Source organism: Gavia stellata, chromosome 36 (genome assembly GCF_030936135.1).
Source record: "Gavia stellata isolate bGavSte3 chromosome 36, bGavSte3.hap2, whole genome shotgun sequence".
Lineage (NCBI taxonomy): Eukaryota > Metazoa > Chordata > Aves > Gaviiformes > Gaviidae > Gavia > Gavia stellata.
In genome coordinates, this window is record NC_082629.1 from 1,789,724 (window position 1) to 1,812,823 (window position 23,100).

At 56.1% G+C, this 23,100-nt stretch overlaps 1 protein-coding gene and 1 non-coding gene across 4 annotated transcripts; one reads left to right on the forward strand and one right to left on the reverse strand.

Moving 5' to 3' along the window:
* The first annotated feature begins 346 nt into the window (after positions 1 to 346).
* Positions 347 to 428, forward strand: TRNAS-CGA (transfer RNA serine (anticodon CGA)). The gene has a single exon. It is a non-coding gene; the product is annotated as a tRNA-Ser (tRNA).
* Positions 429 to 1,557: 1,129 nt separating this feature from the next.
* Positions 1,558 to 22,839, reverse strand: RNF41 (ring finger protein 41). Of its 3 annotated transcripts, XM_059832710.1 has the most exons (7): positions 22,799 to 22,839; positions 20,366 to 20,546; positions 7,679 to 7,791; positions 4,470 to 4,741; positions 3,507 to 3,642; positions 3,089 to 3,192; positions 1,558 to 2,536 (listed from the first exon to the last, which is right to left on the reverse strand). In XM_059832710.1, the coding sequence occupies exons 3-7, from the start codon at positions 7,766 to 7,768 to the stop codon at positions 2,185 to 2,187; spliced, it is 954 nt and encodes a 317-aa protein (XP_059688693.1). In that variant the 5' UTR covers positions 7,769 to 7,791; positions 20,366 to 20,546; positions 22,799 to 22,839; the 3' UTR covers positions 1,558 to 2,184. The 3 variants fall into 3 exon arrangements, with proteins under 3 accessions (XP_059688693.1, XP_059688694.1, XP_059688695.1); XM_059832711.1 differs by lacking the exons at positions 20,366 to 20,546; positions 22,799 to 22,839 and adding an exon at positions 17,411 to 17,436; XM_059832712.1 differs by lacking the exons at positions 20,366 to 20,546; positions 22,799 to 22,839 and adding an exon at positions 8,431 to 8,452.
* Positions 22,840 to 23,100: the final 261 nt, after the last annotated feature.

Sequence of the window (23,100 nt, forward strand, 5' to 3'; positions counted from 1 at the left end):
CCCCGCGCGCCCTCTACCGCCCCCCGCCGGCCCCGGGGCGCGCCGCGTTCTCCCCCGCCCGCGCTGCGCGAGCGCTGCCCGCTCGGTACCGGCGCGGCCGGGCCGCGGCGGCCCCTGCCGGGTCGGGCGCTCGGCGACGCGCCCCCCCCCCCCCGTCGCCCCCCCGCGGGCGAGGCGGCCCGGTCCGGTGGCCCCGGGGCGGGGGCTGGTCCGGAGCGGCGGCGGGGCAGCGGGAGGGGCGGGGAGCCCCGGTGTGAGCCCGGGCGCACCGGGCGGGGCGGGGCGGGGCGGGGCGGGCGGCGGCCGGGCCCGCTCTAGGCGGAGCGCGGCGGAGGGTGGCGCGGGAGTCACGGTGGCCGAGTGGTTAAGGCGTTGGACTCGAAATCCAATGGGGTTTCCCCGCACAGGTTCGAATCCTGTCCGTGACGCCAGTCCCGTTTTTGCGGGGGCTCCCGGGGCCGCTTCGAACGGGGCTGCTGCGGGGCGGGGGTCACACGTGGGGGTTCTCCCACCCCGTACCCGCTCTTTTAACGGCGGGAGCAGCGGGGCTCTGACCGGGGGGGGGATAGCACTTTTGGGGAACCAGGCCCCGGGAGGGAGGCTGCAGAGACCCGTATCGGGGACAACCCCCCCCTGCAGCCGGAGCCCCCCGGGACCCTCAGCCGGTCCCCCGGGAGCCCCGTGGTGGGGGTCCGTCCCTCCCGCGGAGGGTCCCCGGCCCGAGGGAGCCGCAGCAGCAGCGCTCAGGAAAGGCCTCGATTGATCCGAGCGACACAAAGAGACGGGGAGGGAGGACCCCCCCGAACCACCCATTTTTCACGTGGGACGGACCCCCTTGGTCAAACACCCCCGCGTCCTCCCTGGCAGGGGATTTCGGGGAGCGGACGCGGACCCCCAACGCGCCGAGACGCCGATAAAGCAACCAGAACGCTGTTTATTGATCACTTAAATCCCTGCCTCCCGCCAGGCCAGCCGGGCACCGGACCGCGGCCGCTCCGAGCAGTACAGACACCGGCGGAGAAAGTACTGTAAAAAACAACAAAACAAATGCAAATAAATTAAGTTCCCAACAAGTAAACGTAACCAGGTTCTGAGGTGCCTGTCCACGGTACTTCAAAAATAAAATAAAGGGAGGGTGTGTGAAAAACAAGAAAAGGCCAAAAAAAGTACAAAAAAAAAACCAGGACCACAATCACAAGTGTCTGGAAAAGTAACACCAGCAACAGCAGAGGAAGCAGAGCCAAACACCGGCACACACAGGGCAGGACGGCGTCTTGGGGCAATGTGGGAGACACCCGGGGGGCTGCGAGGTGGTGGGGGGCGAGCGTGGGGATCCGTCCTCGCCCGGGGAGGAGAGGGGCTGGGGCATGCACGGAGAGAGGGGGGCCCGCGGGTTGCACGACGCCGTGCCGGGGGAAAGGCTGGTCCCCAACGCCGAGCCCCACCGCGCGGTGGAAGGCCCAAGCCCGTGCCGGGGTTTCGCCCGCGGCTGGTTTGGCTCCAGGCGGCTGCAGGGTCAAGCAGGGCTTGGGCAGGGCCCCGGGGGCGACGCTGATGTTCAGGGACCCCCCCGGCCAAGCCCCCTCCCCAGCCCGCAGGAGCGGGGAGCGCACCCCGCTGCTGCCGTACTGCGCGGTCGGAGGCAAGGCTTGGAGAGATGGCGGCAGAGAGACGCCGGAGAGCGAGGCGGAAGATCCAGAGAGGGAGAGAAAGGCCAGGGAGGATTCGGCCATGGGACAAGCGAGAGCTGCCAGCGGCCGCGGGGGTCAGTCCACAGCAAGAGCTGAGCTGGGCCTTTGCCTTTGGGCTGGACCCGGAGCCGGGCTCTGGCAGAGGCACCAGCACCCAAAACGCAGGCTGGGTCTGAGGAGTCTGGCGGTACGTGTGGAGCGGTGGCTCCTTCTCTCCTTGAAAGACATCGAACGGGGAAGCTGAGCTGCAAGGGGCGAACATGGAGGGGCTGCAGCGTGTGCTCACCGCTGGGCCAAGGGTTTGAGTAGTATTTACCAGAGGCATTTAATCATTTTAGCTAGGAAGCAAGAGGTGCGAGGGAACAGTGCCCTAAGAAAACCATGTCGGCGACTAGGGAACACCAGCAGTTTTGACCGGCTACCCCCGGTCTCCACCTCTGCACCTTCCCCCTCCTCTCCCTCGTCAGCACGAAGCGTTTCTCTTCGAAAGTCCTTAGATTTCCTCCACTCCGTGTGCAAATATCATCACCAGTCCCGGCTCTAGCACCATGTCCTCGCCCATGTGCTGGTTTTCGCAGGCCATCACCACCACGGCCTGCTTGCCGGGGATGCGCTTGGCCACATAGTTCTCGTAGTACCGCCGGTTCATCTGGCGGGTCTCCAGCGTGGCCAGGCCCTGCGGCCAGTTCCGCTCGTGGGCGTTCTCGATCAGCTCGTTGATGATGGACGTGGGGCAGCCGCTCTCCACCAGCGAGCGCTTGATGACGGCCTGCAGCACCGCGTCCGGCGTGGAGATCATTCCGCCCCACCGCGTCACCCGGGCTGGCTGCAGGGAGTTCACCCACCTGGTGACAGACACGGGGACGAGCGGTCAGTGCTGTGCATTTTCAGTGGCTCCCACCAAAACCGGGGAACTGCTCGGCCTCTGGTCTGCTCCACGCTCGGGAGCGAGGCCGGACAGGGAATGCCTCCATTTCCTCACCTACCCATCCCTTGTTTTCACCCCCAAATGGGACCCGGCTGCGGCATTCAGCTCTGCTACTCCCTCCCCAGAGGGAGGGGAAGAAAGGACGAGATAAGAAGCTGCTTCCTTCAGCCTTTCTCACAAGGAGGAAGGAATCTGGCAGCTTCCTGCTCATGGGCAGGATGCAGGTGGAAGAATAAAAATGGTCTGAACCCATTGTGCAAGCAGCTCATGTGCCGATCCCCGGCAAAAACACCCCACAACTGCCCCCTTGTTTTTGTGAAGCATTTTCTTCTCAAACCGCGCTTTTGCCTCGGAAGGCACTTCACCCCCTCTCAAATCCGTCAGCAAAGCTGGCAGACTCCCTGCTCCACTCGCGCCCCGACGCAGGGCTCCCCAGCTCCTCCCAACCGGCACGAGAACCAGCACTTACTCCAGGATTTCATTGTATTCGATGGTCTCCTCCAGGTTCTGCAGGTTGGGGTTGACGCTGCGGATGGCGCGCATGTAGGCCTTCAGCAACTGAATGTCCCGTTTCTACAACAGGCAGGACACAGCGGCATTTGCAAAAAGGAGTCAGCGCCGCAGCTACGCATCAGGAGCCCAGACCCCAGCGCAGCAGCAGGGAGTAACACGTCCCTGCCTGTTGGCTCAGCTACCGTCCCAGCGGCTGGACGAGAGAGGTGTGGAACAGCAGCAGAGCCCCGGCTGCGCTCAGCTTGGGCTGCTCTGCAGCCGCTTTCTTTGCCCACACAGCTTTTTTGGTGTTTTTTAGTGTCTGAGCAGGCGAATCTGACCCTTCCCATGAGAGACCCCGCTGCGAGACAGCCCCCTCGCACACACGGACCTACCTGCTCAGCCAGCTGATGCTTGTGCTCTGCTGAGGTCTTCTCCAGCTCAGCGATTCTCGTCTGCTGCTGCTGCACCACGGATCTTAAATGCTTGATGCAGTTGTGGTTTGGCAGCTCATCTTTGGGCATTTCCAAGCTGCAGAGTGTTACAAAAAAAGGTAGAGGCCCTACATTAGGGAAAGTTACACACCAGAGCACTTGGCATAAGCATACAGTCTCCAGAACAAATCCAGTCTTGGAGGACTTGACAAGAGGCGGAGGAAGCCCAGCGCCGTAACCTCCAATAGGCATAGGAAGGCCTGTTCCCTGCCGTGTCTCGGGGCCAAGCCAAATGGTCTGGGGAGAGCTATGGGAACAAACCACCACCGGGTCAGCAGGCGATGGGGATTTTCCTCCTCCAAAGTTCTCAGGGTTCGGAACCAGGTCCCACACTAGGCAGCCCACGGGCCTGATCCAGTCTCTGACTTCATCCGAGGAGATCTGATCGTCTCCAAGCCAACAGTCAGTCACCGTCCGACTGGATGCTTACAACACATGAGTGGGAAGGATATTGGCACCAAGAGCACAGGTGCCAAGGCCAGACCGGCCACCCACCGCTCCTGGCTTTTGGCGACACGTAGGAGGGAGCAGAGCTCACGCTGGAACTTGTCCCGGGCTGGAATGGCTCTGGGTGGATTCACAAAGGCCTCAGTACCCCATTTCCAGCAGCCAACCGACACCCAAGCTCCAGTAACAAACTGAAGAGCCAGGGGTTTTGAAGCAAATTCAAAAAGAAATGTGTTTGACTAAAAATCCTTCCCAACCCTTTCTGCAGCCCCATGGCCTTCAAAGCCCTGCTACCCCTGGAGCTTTGCACCCAGGGGGCAAAGGGGTGCCAGGCACCGAACCCCAGTTTCCCTCCCCGAGCCTGTGCTCCCCGCTCTGCCCACCCTCTGTGGCAGAGCCCCCCAAGGCCATCCTCACCCGCATCCCTGCTCGCAAGTGACCGGGCGCTTTGGATTGTGCTCGCAGTCATTGAGGTGAGACATCAGGTTGTCGAGTCGCACAACTGCTGTACAGCCGAAAACAGCGTTGTCACAAGTGATCTGCAGCTTCGAGAGCATATTACGCATGATCCGTGGGACGGGGCGGAGGTGGGCAACCGTCACGACGCTGCGGTCCACGGGGCACGTCTGCTGCTGGGAGAACCACTGGGTGATGCAGGCATTGCAGAAGGCGTGCTCGCAGTGAGGAGCCTGCGGAGGGGCAGAGAACAGCCAGGTGTTACTCAGACCCGGCAGGGAAGCGTTTGCTGGCTCGAGTGAGGAGGACAACCTTGACCAGAGAAAGGCTCTCAGTCTTTGAGGGGTGCACAGCAGCTACGTGCTGCCTTGGGGGAGGAAAGCAAAGGGAAGAGGCGCCCCCATTACACAAGCAGGCACGATGTCCACACAGCGGAATGAGACACCAAAAGCCAGACCTGCGAAGAGCAGAGCCACGCACAGTACCTTCCACTACAATGCAAGGGGCACTGCTGCAGAGCCCTCCTCCCTTCCCCTGGAAAAGCAGGTGCCCACCTTCATCCACCCCTGGTTTTAATTTGTGTGCCCAGCCCCACCAAGGTACTCTCTTGCCCCCAGACACGTGGTGTCTTGCAAGCAGATCAGCTCCCTGGGACAAGGCACGGACCCCTCAGAGCAGCGCTCCTGCTCTACTCCGTCCCAGGTAATGCTGCCTCCTGAAAGGGCAAGACAGATCGGGATGCTAAATTTAACCATTTTTCCAGGGCAGATTAGAACATTACCTCACTGTATTTACACAGCTGGGCTCTGCTCTTGCGCTCGAGCTGCAGTTGAAAGAGTATTAAGATTGGGGAGGGGGACAGACGTCAGCTCTTCGGACAACACTGAGCTTTCTTGAACAGAGCAGAAACCCAGAGCTACAGGAAGGTTAGAGGCATTCAGGGCTGTCTCATTTACAAGCTGTTCCCCCAGCACACAGTGCCTTGCAGGCTGCCTTGTACCAGCCGACAAAGGCAGATGATGATGGCAGGACGTATGCTGAACTGGGATTCACCCATTCAAGCTACAGGACCACCTTGGGAGTTTTAGTGCAGCCCCCGTGGCAGCGCAGCTCAAGCCAACCAGCCCAGCACAGCATCGCCGAGCCAGCGGGCAGCTGAGCCTGCGTCAGACGAGGCAGCACATGCCGGGCTCTGGCAGAGGGACAGCCACTCCTCTCCCTCACATTTTCCTGAAGTCCCACTCTCCGAGGCTTCGGCTTTCCGCTGTCCTCCACAAAGCCGGCCTCTCTGCTCCCCTTGCGGCGTTTCATCCTCTCAAGCCCACGCCCACTGAAGTTTAGCAGTCAGGGTGCCCCAGTGTCACCAAGTGCAGACTGGAGATGCAACAGATAAATCACACCATAACACAGGGACAAGCCCTGGGAAATCTCTATCCTTGGAGATACTGAAATCTTGGGGCTGGATACGGCCCTGAGCCCTCTGAGATATCACTGGAGGTGGCCCTGCTTTGACCAGGCAGAGGCACATCGCTGGAAGGGAGGAACAAGGAGAGTCCTCAGGAATTTGCTCCCTTCAAACCAAGGCTTGTGCCCAGCTACAAACTCAGCCTCATCACAGCCCCCGTTACTGCAGTGCTGGCGGGAGCAGGAGGGCTGGTATCCAACAGACAGGCTGTTAAACATGCTTGAGAAAAGCCTGGGAACAAGGGAGTTTGTGATATCACATTCTCAAAAGGAGATTTAAATAAACCTGCTTAAGAAAGCTGCGACTTTCCCTCGGTTTTATGTGATGGCCTGTGATCGCAGTCACATGTGGACAGACTTTTTAAAAATCAAAGCTTGTTTGACAAAGCACTTTCCCGCTACACTAATCTGTTAACACACGATTTTAACTACAATAGATTGCAGTTCCACACACCCCCAGCCCACTGGCACAGGGGGGGCTGCAGCACACAGCCCCAGCCTCTCTGGGATCCCCGTCAGGCAGCTTACCAGCACAGCACAAATCACAGCTTTTGTGATGCAGTTCATTACTAAGCGATGAAACTGCAATAATTACGCACACGTTTCAGATTAGCTCAGTTTTATTTTAATCCATTTTGTTTCAAATGAAGCTGGATTTACGCAGAGGGTACTGAGCTACCCAGGACATAGCCACAGCTCGGCCGGTGTAGGAACGCCTCCGGTGGCATACAGACCCTGAAGGGAAGGGTAGGGACCAGGGGGGACAGAGTCCCACGTAGAAGCCAGCTCTGCTCAGCCGTGGTCAGGGGTCTTTAAAAACCCCCACTAACCTCTCCCCAAGTAACAGGGCTTCGCGGGACCCTGTGACAAATACAGCCCTTCCAGCACCGAGAGGCACAGGAGGGCTGGAGACCACGCAGTGCTCCCAGCGCAGCGTCCCTCCGAAGAGCTCATAATAACAGAGCTCACAGGAAAACCCCGTCCAACAGCCCTTCTGCTTCGCAGGAAGCAGAGGGAGGAGAGGAAGCAGCAGCTCCCTGTGCGTGCCTTCCGAGCAGCTGCACAAGCTGCAGAGTGAGCCGGAGGATCCACCAAACCACCCGGCTGTGCCAGGCCTGGGCAGAGCCGTGTGCTGGTACCAGGGCTGCAGTCTGTCCATTCTCTGAGCTACGTTTGGTAGCAGGAGAGCCGAGCCAGGCTCCCAACAGTAAACCAGATCAGCTCTGCAGCATGGAGGAAGCATGTGTGCAGGGAAGCAGAGAGGGTCAATCAAGCATGAAGACATAAGCAAGGGACAGATTTAAGCATAGCTGCTGCTGTCTCTGCCTTGGGACACCATCACTGCTATGCTGCTGCATTGAGCTTTGGTAGAGTTAAGAAGGGAGTAAGGGAAGAGTAAGGGAAACCTGTCCCAACACAAGCTTATCCCTTCCTCCCACCTCCTTGCTGACCCCAGAACATCCCCCAAACCCAGAACTTTAGTTCATTTCCACCAAAACTCACACAACCACAGACTTTTATCCCTGGTGCTGCTTCCTTACCCATGCTGTTGCCTTAAACCATAAGTAGGAAAGTTAAGAATCCATTGAGCTCACCTAATGCACACGCTGTGTGCGGCGCCCATCATCTGATCAAGACATCTAGAAGCCTGGAGCTGCAATCGGAGGCTTTCAGTAGCCACAGTCAGTGCTCAGACGGAAACCTACCTGAACCGGCTCCTCCAGGACCCCGCTGCAGATGGGGCATATAAGGTCTTCATCAACATCCCCCTGAAAACGTGCTACATCATACCCCATTGCTCATCACCGATGCCAGAACCCTGTGGAGGGAAAAAGAAGAGTGGTTAGGAGCAGTTGAGCATCCCGTGATGTCTGTACAGAGCAGGTCCTAGCCCTCACAATGTCCTGGTTCCCAAATTTCTGCTCTCTCCTCCCAACATGGCCAGCTGGGGTAGCCCTGGGCGCAGCCGGAGCTCAGAGCCAAGCACCGTAGAGAGGAGCGTGCAGGGGGAAGCAGTCTCAGCCCCCTCTGTGTGTGCTGAACTGCTCCTCCGTTTTGACGTGCTGCTGGCATTGCTTCTCTCCCACATATGTTATTACTAATCCTGCTGCAATTTTTATACTTGCTGGTTGTCGGGGTTGTTTTTGCACAGTTCTCTTTAGTTTGTAGAGGACAGGACAGCACAGGGGCACCACTAACAAGTGCACCCAGTCCTGTGGGCTGAGGAGCGGGATGCATGCCAAGGACCGTTCCTGGGTGCAGCCAGACACCTGCCAGCCTTGCCACATCGGCTGCGGAGGAACCAGCTCCTTCCCTGGGGACAGCAGCCCCGCTGGCTCCCGGCAGCCCACCTGCCTGCTGCAGGTATTGGGAAAGCTGTTGGAGACGGCAGCAGAGGACACTCGGCCGAGCAGACGCAGAGTGAAAATGCCCAACACCCTCTGCAGCAGAGCGTGACCTCAGTTGGGTGCTCCAGCGCCTGGACAAGAAGTCCCCATGACTCGCCAGAGCTATCGGGGCTCCTGCTCCCAGCACAGAGGGTGTGCAGCCCCGAGAGCAGCCCCTCACGCACCAAGTCCCCATCCCTCCCCGCCTAGGACAGCATTCCCAGCTAACACCATTCACCAGCTTCTTACACTGTCTGCCAGAGGCCGACCTTGAGCTCTGCCCCGGCAGTTACCGGTTCCTCTGTGGCTTGTCCCTAAAGAGCCAGCTCCTCCCCTCCCATTCTCACCAACATCAAAGTCGGTGACAAACCGCCACAGCCATACAGATTCACGCTGCACTTGACTCCAGATAAAGCAGTCTCCACCCCAAACACAAGCAGGAGCCAAGAGGGGACAGGATGTGTGCGAGGGCATGCGGACACCGCATGAGGCTCTGAAGCCACCATCCAAGCAGTGAGGAGACTGCGGCATGGCAGCACTTCCAGATGTGGAAACACCAGGAGCATCTACCTGCTCTGGAGGGCAGGTAGGAACTCGCCCTGCTGCCACTCCGCAGCTAGATGTGGCCACCCAGCCACGGCCAGCAGCGCCGAGCTTCTGCACCTCGGCCGAGTTGCTTGCACAACACCACGGATCTCCCCAGCCAGCTCGTCACAGCTGAAAGAGCTTTGGCTCCAGACACAGCAAGCAGAGCTGGTTGTGGAAATCACCGCGTCTGCTCAGCTAGAGCAGCAAGGGAGGGGAGAAAGTGATGGATCGACAGAAAGGGAGGCTGTAGGTAATGCAGTCGCTTCATGGTCGGCCCTTGGGACCCTCCCCAAGTCAAAGGGCAGCAGGGAGGGACTTTAATCAACTCACTGGACACTGTGAAAGTCAGACAATAAATCAGCCCCACGCGCAGACAGATTCTTTGCTTCCACAGAGCAGGCACAGACAAAAGACTCCTCTGATGGAGGCTGGGGTGGGGAAAGTCCCTGTGTCAGTTTGCAATTCAGATAACAAGATTAACGGCTGCAGGGAGAACGGATCTCCAAGCAACTAGGATCAGTTGCTCTTAAACCTTCCCACGCCTTTGGACAGATGCTGCTCTCCCCCACTGGGAAGGAACCCAAATTCCTTCCCATCCCTTTATGAGCCACTCGCAATGCAAGTCTCAGCACCTCCAACACATTTACATTGGGTTCAAATCAACTGGAAGGGCAAACACAGATGTGGAAGACCCAGCACAACAGCTCCTGGCTGCCAGCCGAGCCACAGCACCCATGCGGCCTGCTAGCCCCCACCATAGTTGTGCTTCACTTTGCAGCTGGGACCACTCTGACCATCTCTGTTGCTCAGCGCTCAGGCACTGGTTCGTGCCCTGGTGTCTTAACATGTCTCTGAATCCACGAGCAGCTCCACGAACAGCCTGCCCTCTCCTTCTGCTCAGGAGACACAGCACCTGCTCCTGCACGGACACTCGGGTACCGAAGTGGAACCGCACCGGGCACCACTTCTTCAGAACTACACTCCACAGCAACTCGGCTTTCTTCCTCTTTTGCTTCCAAATTCCAACATCATCCTTCAACAAACAGCTGGGCAAGACACTAAATGTCTTCGCATCCACTCAGGAAAGAGCCAAGCAGAGGGCAAAACACGAGCACTGAAAGCCAGTCTTGCCACCTGCCAAACAGAAGCTACATCAAAACTTCCTCCAGAAAAATTTCAGCACCTGCACGAGTCTAAGCGCCTCTGAATTCTTCTCGCTCCTCGACCCAGCTGTTCCCCCTTCTGCCAGAGATCTTCCGTGGGGCTCTGCCAGCACGCTGAAGCCAGAAGCGCTCTGCTGCTATCGCGAAGCAGAAACAGGAGAGGTGAAAGCATCTGCAAATGCCTGAGTGAGATGGAGCTGGCAAGCCAATCTCCCTCCTCCTAGATCCAGAGGTGAATTAATGGCCTGGCCCTGCAGGATACTGGATACACTCATTCTTCCCTGGGCTCAGCAACCTGCAGGATGGCCCCAAAGAAGGTATCGTATACCTAATATGAGCAAGCCCTACTTGCGCAGTGCTTCTCAGCAAGAGCGATGATTCACAGGCTGCAGGGATCCATCATGTGCTGAACCGAAGCACAAATTGCTTAGAAAATACCTTTCCTGGAAGGGCTTGCAGAGGCACTCGACACCAGGGTGAAGTCGAGCCAAACCATCTGCAACACGGGCAAGACATGATACAGGGGAGCGAAGGCTGAGCAGGAACCCAGACAAACCCACTGTTACAGGAAATTGCTTCTGCAGTAAACAGCAACTGCCGCCTATGATTATACTTGATTTAAGCGAATGAGCTTCCCAATCCTGCCCTCTCCAAATATGCACGGCTTCTTGACCCCAGCACCATCAGCCTCCCTAGGGCTAGGCAGGGGGAGGGGATAGCTCGCACAGATCAGAGGCCAGTCACAGAACTGGACTTTAGCCCAAATTACAGAGAAAAGCTGGGATAAGTCACTTTTCACCCCCCTTCCCTTGGCTTCCCTTGTCACACGCTCCTGCCTTGTCTTTGTAGATTGTCATCTTCTTGGCCTGGGGACTTCGAGTGCCTGCACGCTGCTCAACACAGAAGAGATCTACATAGCAACAAGGGCTTGATGGTATCAGAGAGGATCAGTAATTAACAAGTCAAAAGCACTTTGACATTCCTACCCTTACCCAAAGCCTCCTCTGTATCCACCAACCCAGACAAAGGTTCCTAATAAGCCCTTGGGGAAGTAGAGGAGAGGAAAGAGGAAGCCAACAACTCACTCCCCAGCTGGTTAGAGCAGTGCTGCACCGAGGACAGCCCCAAGCCTGTCGCATCCCCACAGCAGGGAACCCCCAGCTCCCCGATTGCTACAGAGGGGCCAGTTTCTCATCTCAAGCCCTGACTTGTGCTGCTCTTCCATCCTCCCCACAAACCCGCCATTTAAATAGGCAAATATGACATCTAAAAGTTAAAGCCGTCAACTCCCCCTAGTCTAGTCACAGGACATTTAATCCTACATACCCAACACATTGCAGTTTTGCTCCAAATCTTGGGCAAAAGGGAGCTTCATTTGGTTGCCTGGCATGAGCTTACCTCTGCCCTTCAAATGGCAGCACAGGATCACAGCAAGCAAGGCTGGGGCTCCTCTGACCCAAAGCATATCTGCCCGTCTTTCATGTTAGCAGCAACCATACAAATAAGATTTCCGTGGCAATATTGTGCTGTCTTCCCACACGATAACTAACTGCTCCTGCCCTCAGAGGAAAATTCAGTTGCTGAGAATATTTTTTTCTGTTAAAAAAAGGAAAAATAATGGTTTAAAAAAGCTCTCCCTGCCTTGGAAAAAAAAAGTCTGCATGGGAGCCCGTGAATTTGTTCCACAGCCCCCAAAGCACATGTTCACATGTTCCCTCCTTTTTGCCACAATATGTTCGAGCCACTGGATCCCAGACACTCCGGCTGAGCCAAGCTTTCTGCTTGGTCGACTGCTCCAGGCCCAGCCTGTGGAGCAAGCCAGCATCTACCGGCTCCGGAGGAGCTCTCCACTCTGCCGGCACAGGGAGGCTGACTCATCTGGAACTCGCAGGGTTGTAGTTCCACGCTCCTGCTCACCCACACAACCAGCTCCCCTCGGTCAACAGCTGTTTCAGGCTACAAGCACACCTGGGCAAGGATCCAGAGCAACCTGGAAAGGGTCTGGCCCTAGACAGCTTTGCTGGGAAAGCAGCATCTTCCACGAGATCCTACTAGTGTGCTGTTGGCTTTGGGTCCTGGGGCAGGAGCAGACACCTCCACCTGCACCATACGAACAGCGTGCCAGGCTGTTGGGAGACACTGACTCACTCCCAGGAGCTGACGAGTACGAGCGTGAGCAACACGAGCTAGGACCAGCGCAGAGGCAGACAACAGCAGTGGCAGGGAAGCGAGTTTCACCCAGGTAAACGATGTGCTGGCTACAGAACTCCCCAGGACCCCGTAGCCTGAGAAGGCCAGTGTTTGAAAGAGGCACCGACCCACCTCGACCCGCACAGCTGGGCCAAGCAGAACAGGCAACAGGGATGACTCTGCACTCACACTAGAGCTCACCGAGATAAACGAACTTGGTCCAAGGCAAACGATAGATGACAACAGCAAGAACCATGTGCTCATGGGAGCCGAGCCAGCACCTACCTACTAAAACGTGGCAAAAAATATGCCTGGAAAAATCAGAGCACAATGGTCAGTAAAGCCAACAACTGGATGAGGAGCAGCGACCACCCCAGGGCCTTGTGTTCAAACACAGAGGTGTCCAGCTCCTCCCAGGAGACACCAGCCGCTGGCAGCATCTGCCAGCGTCGCTGCCTGCCCTCCGTTTAGCAGCAGATCCACACAGCCAGCCCCTCTTCTAAGCCAGTATCTGGTGCCAGTTCACTAAGGAAGCCCATCCCTTCTTTGGAAATACAGAAGACCAGACAGAATCCCTTAAAAAATTTAAAACCAAACAAACAAAACAAATCAAGCTTAATTAGCCTGTGCTAGAAGTCTCCAACATCAGGCTTTGCCTGGTTCTCAGGAAAAAAAGACACCATTTTCTCATTATTTCCAATGTAAGTGTTGCCAACAGATACCAGAGCCGCTTTGCAGCTGGGATAGCTCGGAAGAAACCTGTTCTGTGAGCAATGGTGTTTTTAATAATCTTTCCTAATTTCATCAACTTTGTGAGCCAAAAGAAATAGAATTAAAACCAGAAAGCAAGGGGGAGGGGAGGGAAGGAAGAGAAAACAACATATGGATGCAAGAGGGGCTGTTCTGTAGCAGTTAAAGCCCAGCATGGGAGCCAGGACACCAGCAATCTTCTCACTGGTTTGCACTGTGTGTGTTCTGGGGCACCACGCTTTGTTGCCTCTGTTTCCCTGCTGTGGGTAAACACGTAACATCCCGGGGGGGCTGCATGGTTTCTGAAGCAGTCTTGCTGCTGCTGGAAAGTTTCCAGGGGGAAAAAAGTGACCCAGAAGCTTCAAGAAGTCAAAGTTTTGCAGCAACTGGCTCCCAGCCCCCAGGATCTGCATCCATTTAAGATGGCCTCTGCTCCCAGGACTCCGGGTCACACCAAGGAAAGAGGCTGCTGGCACCGCCAGTGGGACAGCAGAAGACCAGGCACAGCCAGTCGCCAGGACAGAGCTACACAGCAGAAGCTGCCCCGTCGGTACCTGGGAGGGAACGCAGGGGCTCTGCAGAGGGGCTGATGTTTGGCTGAAGCACTTTACTGAAGGCATCTGCTGGGCTCCATCACCCAGCCCAGGTGAGGAGGCTGCTCGGATAGGATCAGGGCTGGCGCCAGGACACAGGCAAAAGGGCTCTGCTCAGCCGGATCTCTGGTCTGACAACCAGACTGAAGGCGGAAGAGTCATCAGTGTTGAAGCTGTGCCCATGTCTGTGCCTTGCAGCTTTAAAGCAGCTCCTGACCTGACACAATAGAAGTTTCACAGAAAACCCTCACGTCAGCAGCCAGCGCTGGCTCCGGTGACAGCAGCCTGTTCCTGCACAACGGGAGAGGATTCACCAGCCCAACGACAGTCAGCGTGCAGAGAGCCATGACGGTCTGCTGCTCTCCTGCAAGCGGCCCGGTTAGCGCAGCCCAGCTGGCCCGGGGCAGCATGCCAAGCCCGGGTGATTACTTGCCTGCTCTCCCGCCAGCACTGCTCACTGCGGCTCATGACGTCCCTCAGCATCTGAAGTCTGTGCATTTTAGAGCACAATGCAGTCAGCAGCTGCTATGAACTTGCTGGGCCCCTACAAGCCACATATTTGAGATGAGTGCCCAGCGCACGGCCACCCTGCTCCAGGTTAAAGCCACCCGGCAGTTGTGGGGTACTGGGGACCCATCAGCCAGTGCTAGCAACAGCCCCCAACCTCACACAAGAAAGGAAGAGCACTCTGAAACCGAAGATTAACAAAACCAATATTGAATCCGAACGTGCAGCATAATCTAAAGCTGGCTAAAAGTCCCTCCGCCTGACCTAGTTGCCCAGCGACCCAGTTTCTAAACCACGCAGTACAGCTGGACAGAAACAAGCCCAGTGCATGTCCTGCATTCCTGGCCAGAGCCGCTTCCCTGCACTGCCGGGCCTGGCACGGAACGAAGCGGGCGCTTGCTGGCACGCAGGCTGAGCACAGATGCAAACTTTGCCCTAATCTGGAACTACGAGCTCCCTGCTCAGATACAAGCCCCATTAGGATTTAACAGCAAGGAAGAGCTGGCTCAATGTACATCCCAGAGCTTCTTTGGAAATGAAACACCACAGCACTGCAGGTCCAGCTGCCGTATCCCCCATGGCTCCTCCGCCCGGGGCTGTGCACCCAGCACCCACAAGGATGGGAGTCGCACAGCTGTGCGTTACGGAAAAGTGAAGGCAGCAAGGAGAACATTTGGTTTCATGAGATAGAGGTTGGGGGCCAGCCACCTTCCCCACTGCGCTCTCCTCGCTGCACGGGGGCTTTGGCAGCTCTGTCGAGCCCCACAGACCTGGCCAGACTGTTCCAGGCAACTGCATTTACAGCCTTGACCTTCCTGGTCTTTCTGACCAGTACCTTGACTTTTCTGGTACAAAATTATACCCCACGCTCACCCGTGTTACATGCTGCTGGACAGACTGGATCTGATTTCAAAAGCCAGCACCAAAACCAAGTGGGGTCCAGAGTCCACCCCACACAGGCGATCCCCAGGCTCAGCCACATACTGTCTCACACTCAGCGCTACCGTCGAGGTCTGGAGAGGCAGCGCAGCGGCCACAGGATCAGATTCGTGGCATGGCTCTGCCTGTTCCTTTGCTTCTTCCCATTTTGTTGGCATCTGGCTTGCCTGCATGTGTGGAATGAGCCTGCATGGTTTAGTGGTTTTCCCCAGGAATTTCTGCATGCATTTCAGACATCTACAGGCCACGAGTTTAAAAACTGCTGGCACAGAGGAGAGTGGTGGTCTGCAGGCCAGGACAGTGGCTTCACCTGCCTGACTTTAGTTTCTCCATCAAGAGTAACTGGTGAAGAGCAGCAGATACAACAAACCAGTTCTGCCTGCACGCACACCACCAGTAACCACCAGATGCTTGGCATGTGCATAATTAACCACCCCACTAATGACACCACAGAGCAGCAGCACTCCCTCCCCACCAAAAAAATTGATCAGACACTCAAACAGCCTCAGCTGAAACGTGACTTGTTCACTCCTCTCCAGCTTTAATACACAGGGCCTCTAATTGCTGTTGCACATACCCAGGAAGCAGACAGCAATTTAAAGTAATTTACCCTCCACTCGCAGGAAAAGCCAGCGAAGCAATCTGCACAGCAACGCCAGTTTCAGGGAAGAGCCCGGCAAGCCTCCGTGCTCTGCGATACAGCAGCATTCAAGCAGCGCTGCTCTGCAGCACGACCTGTTAAACTCTGCATACAGACTGGTACCACAGCAGAGCTGCACTCCAGGCTCAAAGGGAACAGCTACACTAAGGAGTTGGGTTTGATAGATTTACTCGATGCTAACTAGTATCTTGATTTTTGCTTACTAATCCTTTGAATGGTTACCACCCGCTTCAACATAGTTGTTGAGCTAATGTGCTTGTTTTGGAACAGTGGTGACATGAGTTAATTCATTCCTTCCCCAAATGGTGTTTCCTTCATCAGGAACAAAACCCAATGGATTCAGCATGCTCACTGCAGTCCCTCCCACACCTGAAATAATCGATATCCCCCAAGCCTAAAACTTCTCTTGGCTGAAGGTGTTTCTTCAAAGTGTTTTAACCAGTTAGCAGAGACTTCAAGAATGGCTGACTGTAATCCACAAAGTTTTAGTACATATATTTTGATTCAAGAGGCCCCAGGCAAAACACAAAAATATTACTCATTATTTGCTAATTAAAAGCCAAAAGCATAGAGCATTGAGAGTACAAATCTCACAGCTCTTTCCATAAAGATTTTTCCTCCACTGCTGATCTTCTGTTTAACTTTTGCTCACATCCAGAGAGCAAAACTTCCCAAAAGAAAAAAAAAATAAATCCCTTTTTCTAAAAAGCCTTTCACAAGTCAAAGGAAGCTTTTGCCCAAGTACACAAAGGCAAACAAGATCAAAAGGAAAGCAGGGTTAAACAATCATTGTATAATAGGAGGAAAACACATCAACTGTGAGGCCCTACCCATGTTCAAGATCCCATTTCAGTAGCTAGTGGAAGGACAAACAATGTGTTGAAGAGCTCCTGTTGCTTAACCCCTGCAGAATCGGGCTAGAGGGCTTTGCGAGCCAGCAAGGCCCTTCCTTATTCTGGGAAGCTCTTCAGGATCACTAAAGCCCAGCTGATAGTCCTGGGAACACCTACAGGCCTCATGCCTAACACTGGCAGCGTCTCAAGATCCCACGACATGAAACAACGCTACCAATACCAAAACAGCACAGCCAGCCTGCAGCCTCTCCCAGCTGGGACCCAACAAACTCATCCTGTTTTCCGTACTTTTAATGCGTTGAAAGGATTTCAGTGAAGGAGGCTCGAGGCAGAATAGCTTGCCGGGGAAATGAGCCACCTCAAGAAAGGAAAGCAAAAAAAAAATCTTTGGGAAGTTCCTCAAGGCAGCTGCTGAAAGCAGAGCGGCTCTCAGCACACCAAGCTCACATCATGCCATGCAGACAGTGTCACCTCTGCACCTACAAAAGCAAAGTGTTATCTGACAGAGAGGTGGACATCCCTGTGTGCAGCCGTGAGGTAAGGGCGTTATCCCCTCGGACTGGGCAAGGCTCATCTGAAAAAGCAAGCCAAGCAGCCAATGTGAGACTCCGCGGTGCCCCATCCCTCCTGCCTCCAGCACAGGCTGCTCGCTGGTGCGCACTCGGCACAAGACAGCTTTTATCCATCTGGTCCCTAATTCCATGGCCAGAAAACTAAAACAGCAGCTCTCTTCCAGAGCTGTGGGATGAGCAGAAGCAACATCCCCAGACCAGATCAAACCCCTGTTCCGCTCCAGCCACCCTTACCTTCAGCCTGCGAGGAACATGACAAGATCTCCCGGGTTGCCAACTCCTTGGCACTGCATCAAGTCCTACAGCCTTATGAAATGCATAGTCAAGAATCGCAACTGACTGCGAGCCTCTGCTTTGCAGCTGAAAGCAGCTCAGGGAACGCAGTTTGTTGCTGCAGGTTGCTAAGCCATGGCAACGACTTCTGGGGGAAAAAAATAAAAATCACACATTGTTTCAGGAACAACAAGGTCCTGTTCTTGATTAAGACATTCTGACAGGGTGGCCTGACCTGGCGCTGCTGAGCTGCCCACCCAATTCCTGCCACTTCCCTTCTGTACTTTTTTCAGATCGAGCCCTTCTAAGCTCAGGAATTTGATCTACAGCACCATGAAGGGGCTTTGACACCTTAGACAGGACTGCCAAAGGGGCAGAAATAATACACCAAACCCCACAGATAAGCAACAACACAGGGACGACTGGAAGAGCACTCAAAGGTCAGCACCACTTTCTTGTCAGGGAAGGAAACCTTGTGGCAGATTTCCACAAGACAGCATTGTATTCCTCCAAAAAAATATTTCAACAGGAGGGGGATACGCTCCTTTACAGGGCTACACCCAACGCTTCGTCTCCTGCCCTGGCCGAGCACTCGCCTGCCTTGCAGAGGCTGCAGCGCCGGGGCGAGATCCTGCCCGTGACCCTCCCAGCGTACAGGGGCTGTCACCAATCATCCTCGGGAACGGGGGACACACTCGGTCCAGGTATCGCAAAGAGAACGTCAGCCTGCCAAGCCACAGGTTGCTATACCCCAGGTTTGTCAAAAGGGAAATGTTCAAGATCCAGGCAGAAACACACATTTCGGGTTTTGTTCTTTCTGCTACGGGCTTAGAATATTCTTCCCACTTGCTGCATTTCAACACTGCAAAGTCTCTTTATTTTGCTTGAGCTCTGTCTGCAACAGCTCCTGCCTACCAGGAACACAGGCAGGAACTAAACAAGTCTTGTGACTTGGGGTACAAGCTCCCATTAAAACCTGCTCAAGCCACCAGCTGCCGTGGCACTGGCTGCCCTCCCCGGCTGTTGCCTGAGCTCTGACACATCCCACAAACCCCAGAGGTCACGGAGGAATGCGGCACAGCACGCTGCCGCAGCCTGCGGCCTCTCTACAGACAGATGCAGCAAGACCAGAGGACGACATTGTCACTGACAGCCCAGAGGCAGGATCCCGGCCCCAGCCTCATGTTCCGCATCCGCGATGGCAAAGACACCGGCAGGCTCTGACTGGGATGAGGCCTCATGCGCATGCCAGGCCCTGCACCCAGAAGTGGTTTGTCTGGAGAGCGTTCATGGCTACAGACAAGGCAGAGAGGGATGCGAAGGTCTGCGAGGCGGGTTTCCTTCGTTAGATAAGTGGAACAAGCCACTTGCTAACAGCTGGGGCCACGCTGGAGTTACACAGCGCAGCGTTACCCTGCTCTGCCAAGCCTTTTATTTGCTGGTCCGTTTCTTATGATGTCAAACCACCAAGAAAACGCAAAGCCTATATCTGAAGTTAAACTACTTTATGTTTGGGTCTTCCCCCCTCCCACCAGAAACAGCAGATGTAAATCACAGCCAGCAAAATGTCTGAATACACACACTCAGTTATAAAAAGCACCCCGCATCGCTGCTCCATCAGCAGCCTGTCCCCTCCCAACTCTAACTGTTCCGCCAGAAGTGGAAGCGATGCTTTGTCCCAAAGGAAACCAGGGCAGGCAGTTTGTTTAAAAGAGGGCTGAGGTGCTGCTCCGGTACCTGCCATGGAAAGGCAGACCTGGCAGGCAGGAGGATGCCCGGGAGCCGCTGCCTCCACCAGCTGCACCCCAAGAAGTCCCAGCTCCTCAAACAGGAGGAGAGGATTCCCAGGAGCCCAGGGCAGAATCTGGGCCCCTCGCCGAGACAGCTCAGCAGCCCAGAGCAGCTGCCACAGAGAAATCGTAAGGTGAGAAGACTAAAGAGCTTTTTGCCTTCAGTCTAAAGCATTTGGATGCGAGGGATCTCTTTAGACTTGGTGAATAATCCCATCCTTGCAGCAGAACAGCACGGATCCTATTCAGTAAGGAGTGTTTCCTGTTTTCTGCTGCGAGGAGCCCACACAAGCTGCGAAGCCCCAGCAGTTGGCCAGACACCAAGCTGACTGATCAGCGAGCTAACACAGGCAGAGACCACTGAGCAGCGCAACTCAGGGCTCACTTTTACCTTCAGCTCTGTTTGAAGTTGGCTTTGCATTGCCTCCAGCTGTCTCTGCAGCCTTTTGGAATGCCTTTCCAGAACTCCAGTGGGTTTCGTTAACGAAGCACTTTCCCTGCAAGTCACAGGGAACCTCGCTCTTTCGAGAGCCCTCTGGGAATTCCAGTGTCTGCCCTTCTTCTAGAGCACCAAGTGAAATAAGAGATACAGAAATCAGGCAGGGGCAGTTTTTAAGCCAGTTTGGCAGGACTTATTTTAAACCTCTGAGATTTAAGGAAGATCTTGCTATTTCCCTGTAGACATTAATTTACAACAAAGGTTCTTTAACAGCTTTAGAGCAAGAGCTGAGTCCTTCACCGTGAACCTGCACAGACCCATGAACAGCAGGCTGTGATCCCTAAACGGTGACACAGGTAACTCTGCCAGGGCAGAGATCAGGCAGCCACAAGCTGCGAGAACAGCTGTACATGTTGCACTGTCAGCTGCAACGGGGCGGACTGTCAAGACATACAGAGGTCAGTCTTGTTAAGAGAGCAAAACCAAAGTTTTCAGGTAAATATGACTTCAAAGTTATCGGCAGCAGCCAACCGACAGCCCTGAAAGAGTATATAAAGCAACACCCCGTAAAACTGCTGATGTAACTCTAACCGTTCACGTTTCCGAGGCTCCATGTGTGTGGAGGAAGGCCTTAAAACTCATCCCCCGTGCACAGATGGAGAAAGTTTTGAGAGGTACTTGATTTACCTTCCGTGGCAGAATTCCTCCCTAAGTAGCAAAGAGGCAGGGCTGGGCTGGGTTTACTCTTTTCAGGGAGACGCTCCCAATGGCCCATCTTTTCCCCTTCCTCTTCTACAGTTTAAAATGTCGTTCTTCGAGGGCCAAGAGCCGCTGCCACGCAGGAGTCATAAGGTCAGACAGGACAGGTCTAGTCACAGGGGAAAAAAAAAGGAAGTAAAGATAAGCACGGTAAAAACAGAGATGACGGCTGCGCCCGGCCCTTCACCCCCTCTCAGGGCCCAGATGAAGACACCTCTCTTCCTCCACACACGAACCCAGGCCTTCAGCCCCACAGAAGAGAAACCTGCATTTCCCAAAGAGCCCTTGCGACTCTCCTAAGAGGCTGAACAGCCTGCGCAGAAACCATCGAGCACCTGCAACACTAGTCCCACACGCCTTCGACACGGATACATGTTCCCTGGGGACGAGGGTCCGAGATCAATCGTGAGAACAGAGAACCACCACCGCATCTCAGACCGCTTCTTACTTTCTCTTCCAACCACATAAAAATTACTCTGCCTTGCCTTTTTTTTTTTTTTTTTAATTTAAATGGCAATAAAAAGGGTCTCTCCAGAGCCCCCAGCCAGTCTTAGAGAGCTCTCATGCATCCCAGCCTCCCTGATAGGCCAAACACGACCGAGCCGGTGATCTAAACATCAGTTGCCTGCCCGTGGCACTTCGCTTTGGAAATTCCAGCCCTCGGCCAGAACTCCGCTCGCCTCAAAGCCCCACCTCACTCGGCCAGGAGAAAAGCCGGGACAAGAAGCATTTCCAGCAGGATCGCTGCACTGCAGGCGCGTACAGTGTGCAGGGAAAGAAACATTTGCCCAGTAGGTAAAGTCTCAGCTTTTAAGTTACGCAATCCTGCTAAAAATAGCTTCCCCAAATGCCACCTTAAGATCTTCTGACACAAATCCAAGTTTTTCTTGCAACTCCTCTGCTCGCTCTAGCACTGCAAAAATTGACAGAAGGGAAGCCTGAATCGGAAAAACTGCTTTGGTTTTCTCTGCTGGTCTCGGCAACAAGGATAAAACCAGCTCAGAAACGCCCCTGGATGTTACCACTGCGCTGAACCAGGCACGACGACACCCGGCCCCCAAAGCAGCTTGATTATTATTATAACAAAAAAGTTTATCGATGCTGTTGCGTTTTTGGACATTTTTACATTTATCACTTAAAACTGTATTAAAAAAGACTACGGCCCTTCCTGTAAGATGAGATACCGACACGCTCAGGTGCTTACAGTCGAGACGAGCAGCAGTACATAGCCTGCTTTGTGAAACCTCGTTGCAAATAAAGCCTTATCCCATTTAATTACCAGCTTCCCTCTACCTCCTACCCTCCCCAAATAGACAGGCTTTGTGCTGTGCTCTGAAGGTCAGGCCGCCAAGACCAGGGAAGCTGCGTGCGTTCCCCACGTTCCTTTGTGGTGAGCGACGGGCGCTCTCCTTCCAGGGCTGAGGTGCAGGGGATTCCCCGCTCCCCACCCAGGAGCACCCCGGCCCCGCTGGGGACCGGGACGGCCCGAATCCTCGCTGCACTACAGCAGCACCCAGAGGCTGCAAATAATTTGTCATCAGAGCAACTTTCAGCCCAATTAAAGTCTTTCCTTCAAAAGCTACTAGAAGAGGAATTGCCGGGGGAGTCCACGGGTATTCTCGACGCTGCATCGTCAGGTGGAACCAGCAACTTCGCAGCCCACGGTGGCTTCTTTCCCATCCACCTTTTTGGCCACCATCGAGCACCGAGCAGGCCCTGCAAGCCGAGCCCACCCGGGCTCCAGCAGCCACGGACCCGCGGAGGGCAGGACCCGGCCCCGGAGCCCCCAGCCCGGGACTCTCCTCTAGGCCGAGGCTGGGCCGGGCTGCCCCAGACGGGCTCCAACGCCGCCCGCCCGCCCGCACAAAGAGCCCGCAGCGCCGGGGGCCGCACCCCGCTCTCGGGGCTCCTTCCTCCCCATCGCTTCCCCCCACGGCCTCGGTGGGGTCTCACGCCCACCCCCAGCAGCCCCCCCCGGCCCCCGCAGCCCCCCCCGGCCGGGCCCGGCCTCCACCCGCGCAGACCCCGGGCGCGCCGGGCTCCCGCCAGCTCGGACGCCGCTCCAGGAGCCGCCCGCAGCGGCCCTCAAGGCCCCTCCCCGGGCCCCGGCCCCCCCCGAGCGCTCCCCACGGCAGCCACCTCCCCGCTCCCACCCCACCGCTCCCGGTGCTGCCGGGGCCGCACCGCACCCCCCCCGGAGAGCCCCTAACGCCGCCCCCGGGCGGCTGCGGCCCCACAGGGCCTCCCCCCGCCGGCACCATCCCGCTCCCCCCGCAGAGCTCCCCCGGCCGCCCCTCGCCGCCACGGCCCCACCGTCCCCCCCACCCCGCGGCCCCCCAGCGCGGCCCCGGCCTCACCTACCGCCTGCCGCCCGGGCCGGCTGCGGGACGCCGCGGGGCTCAGGGGCGGCCGCGGCCTCCACCGCCTCCCCCCGCCCGGCCCCGCCGCGCTGCTACGCAACCCCCGCCCCGCCGGAAGCTCCCGCCCCGCCGCGGGCCGGAAGCGGCGCTCTGGCCAGCGAGAGGCGCCGCGGGGGCCAGGACTCGCTGGTCGGGGCGGGCTCTATGACCCGCGCGGGGCGGGGCGGGGGCGGGGCTTACTACTTATGTCGCCGCCTGAGGCCCGCCTCCTCTGCACTGCCATTGGCAGGCGGCGCGGGACGT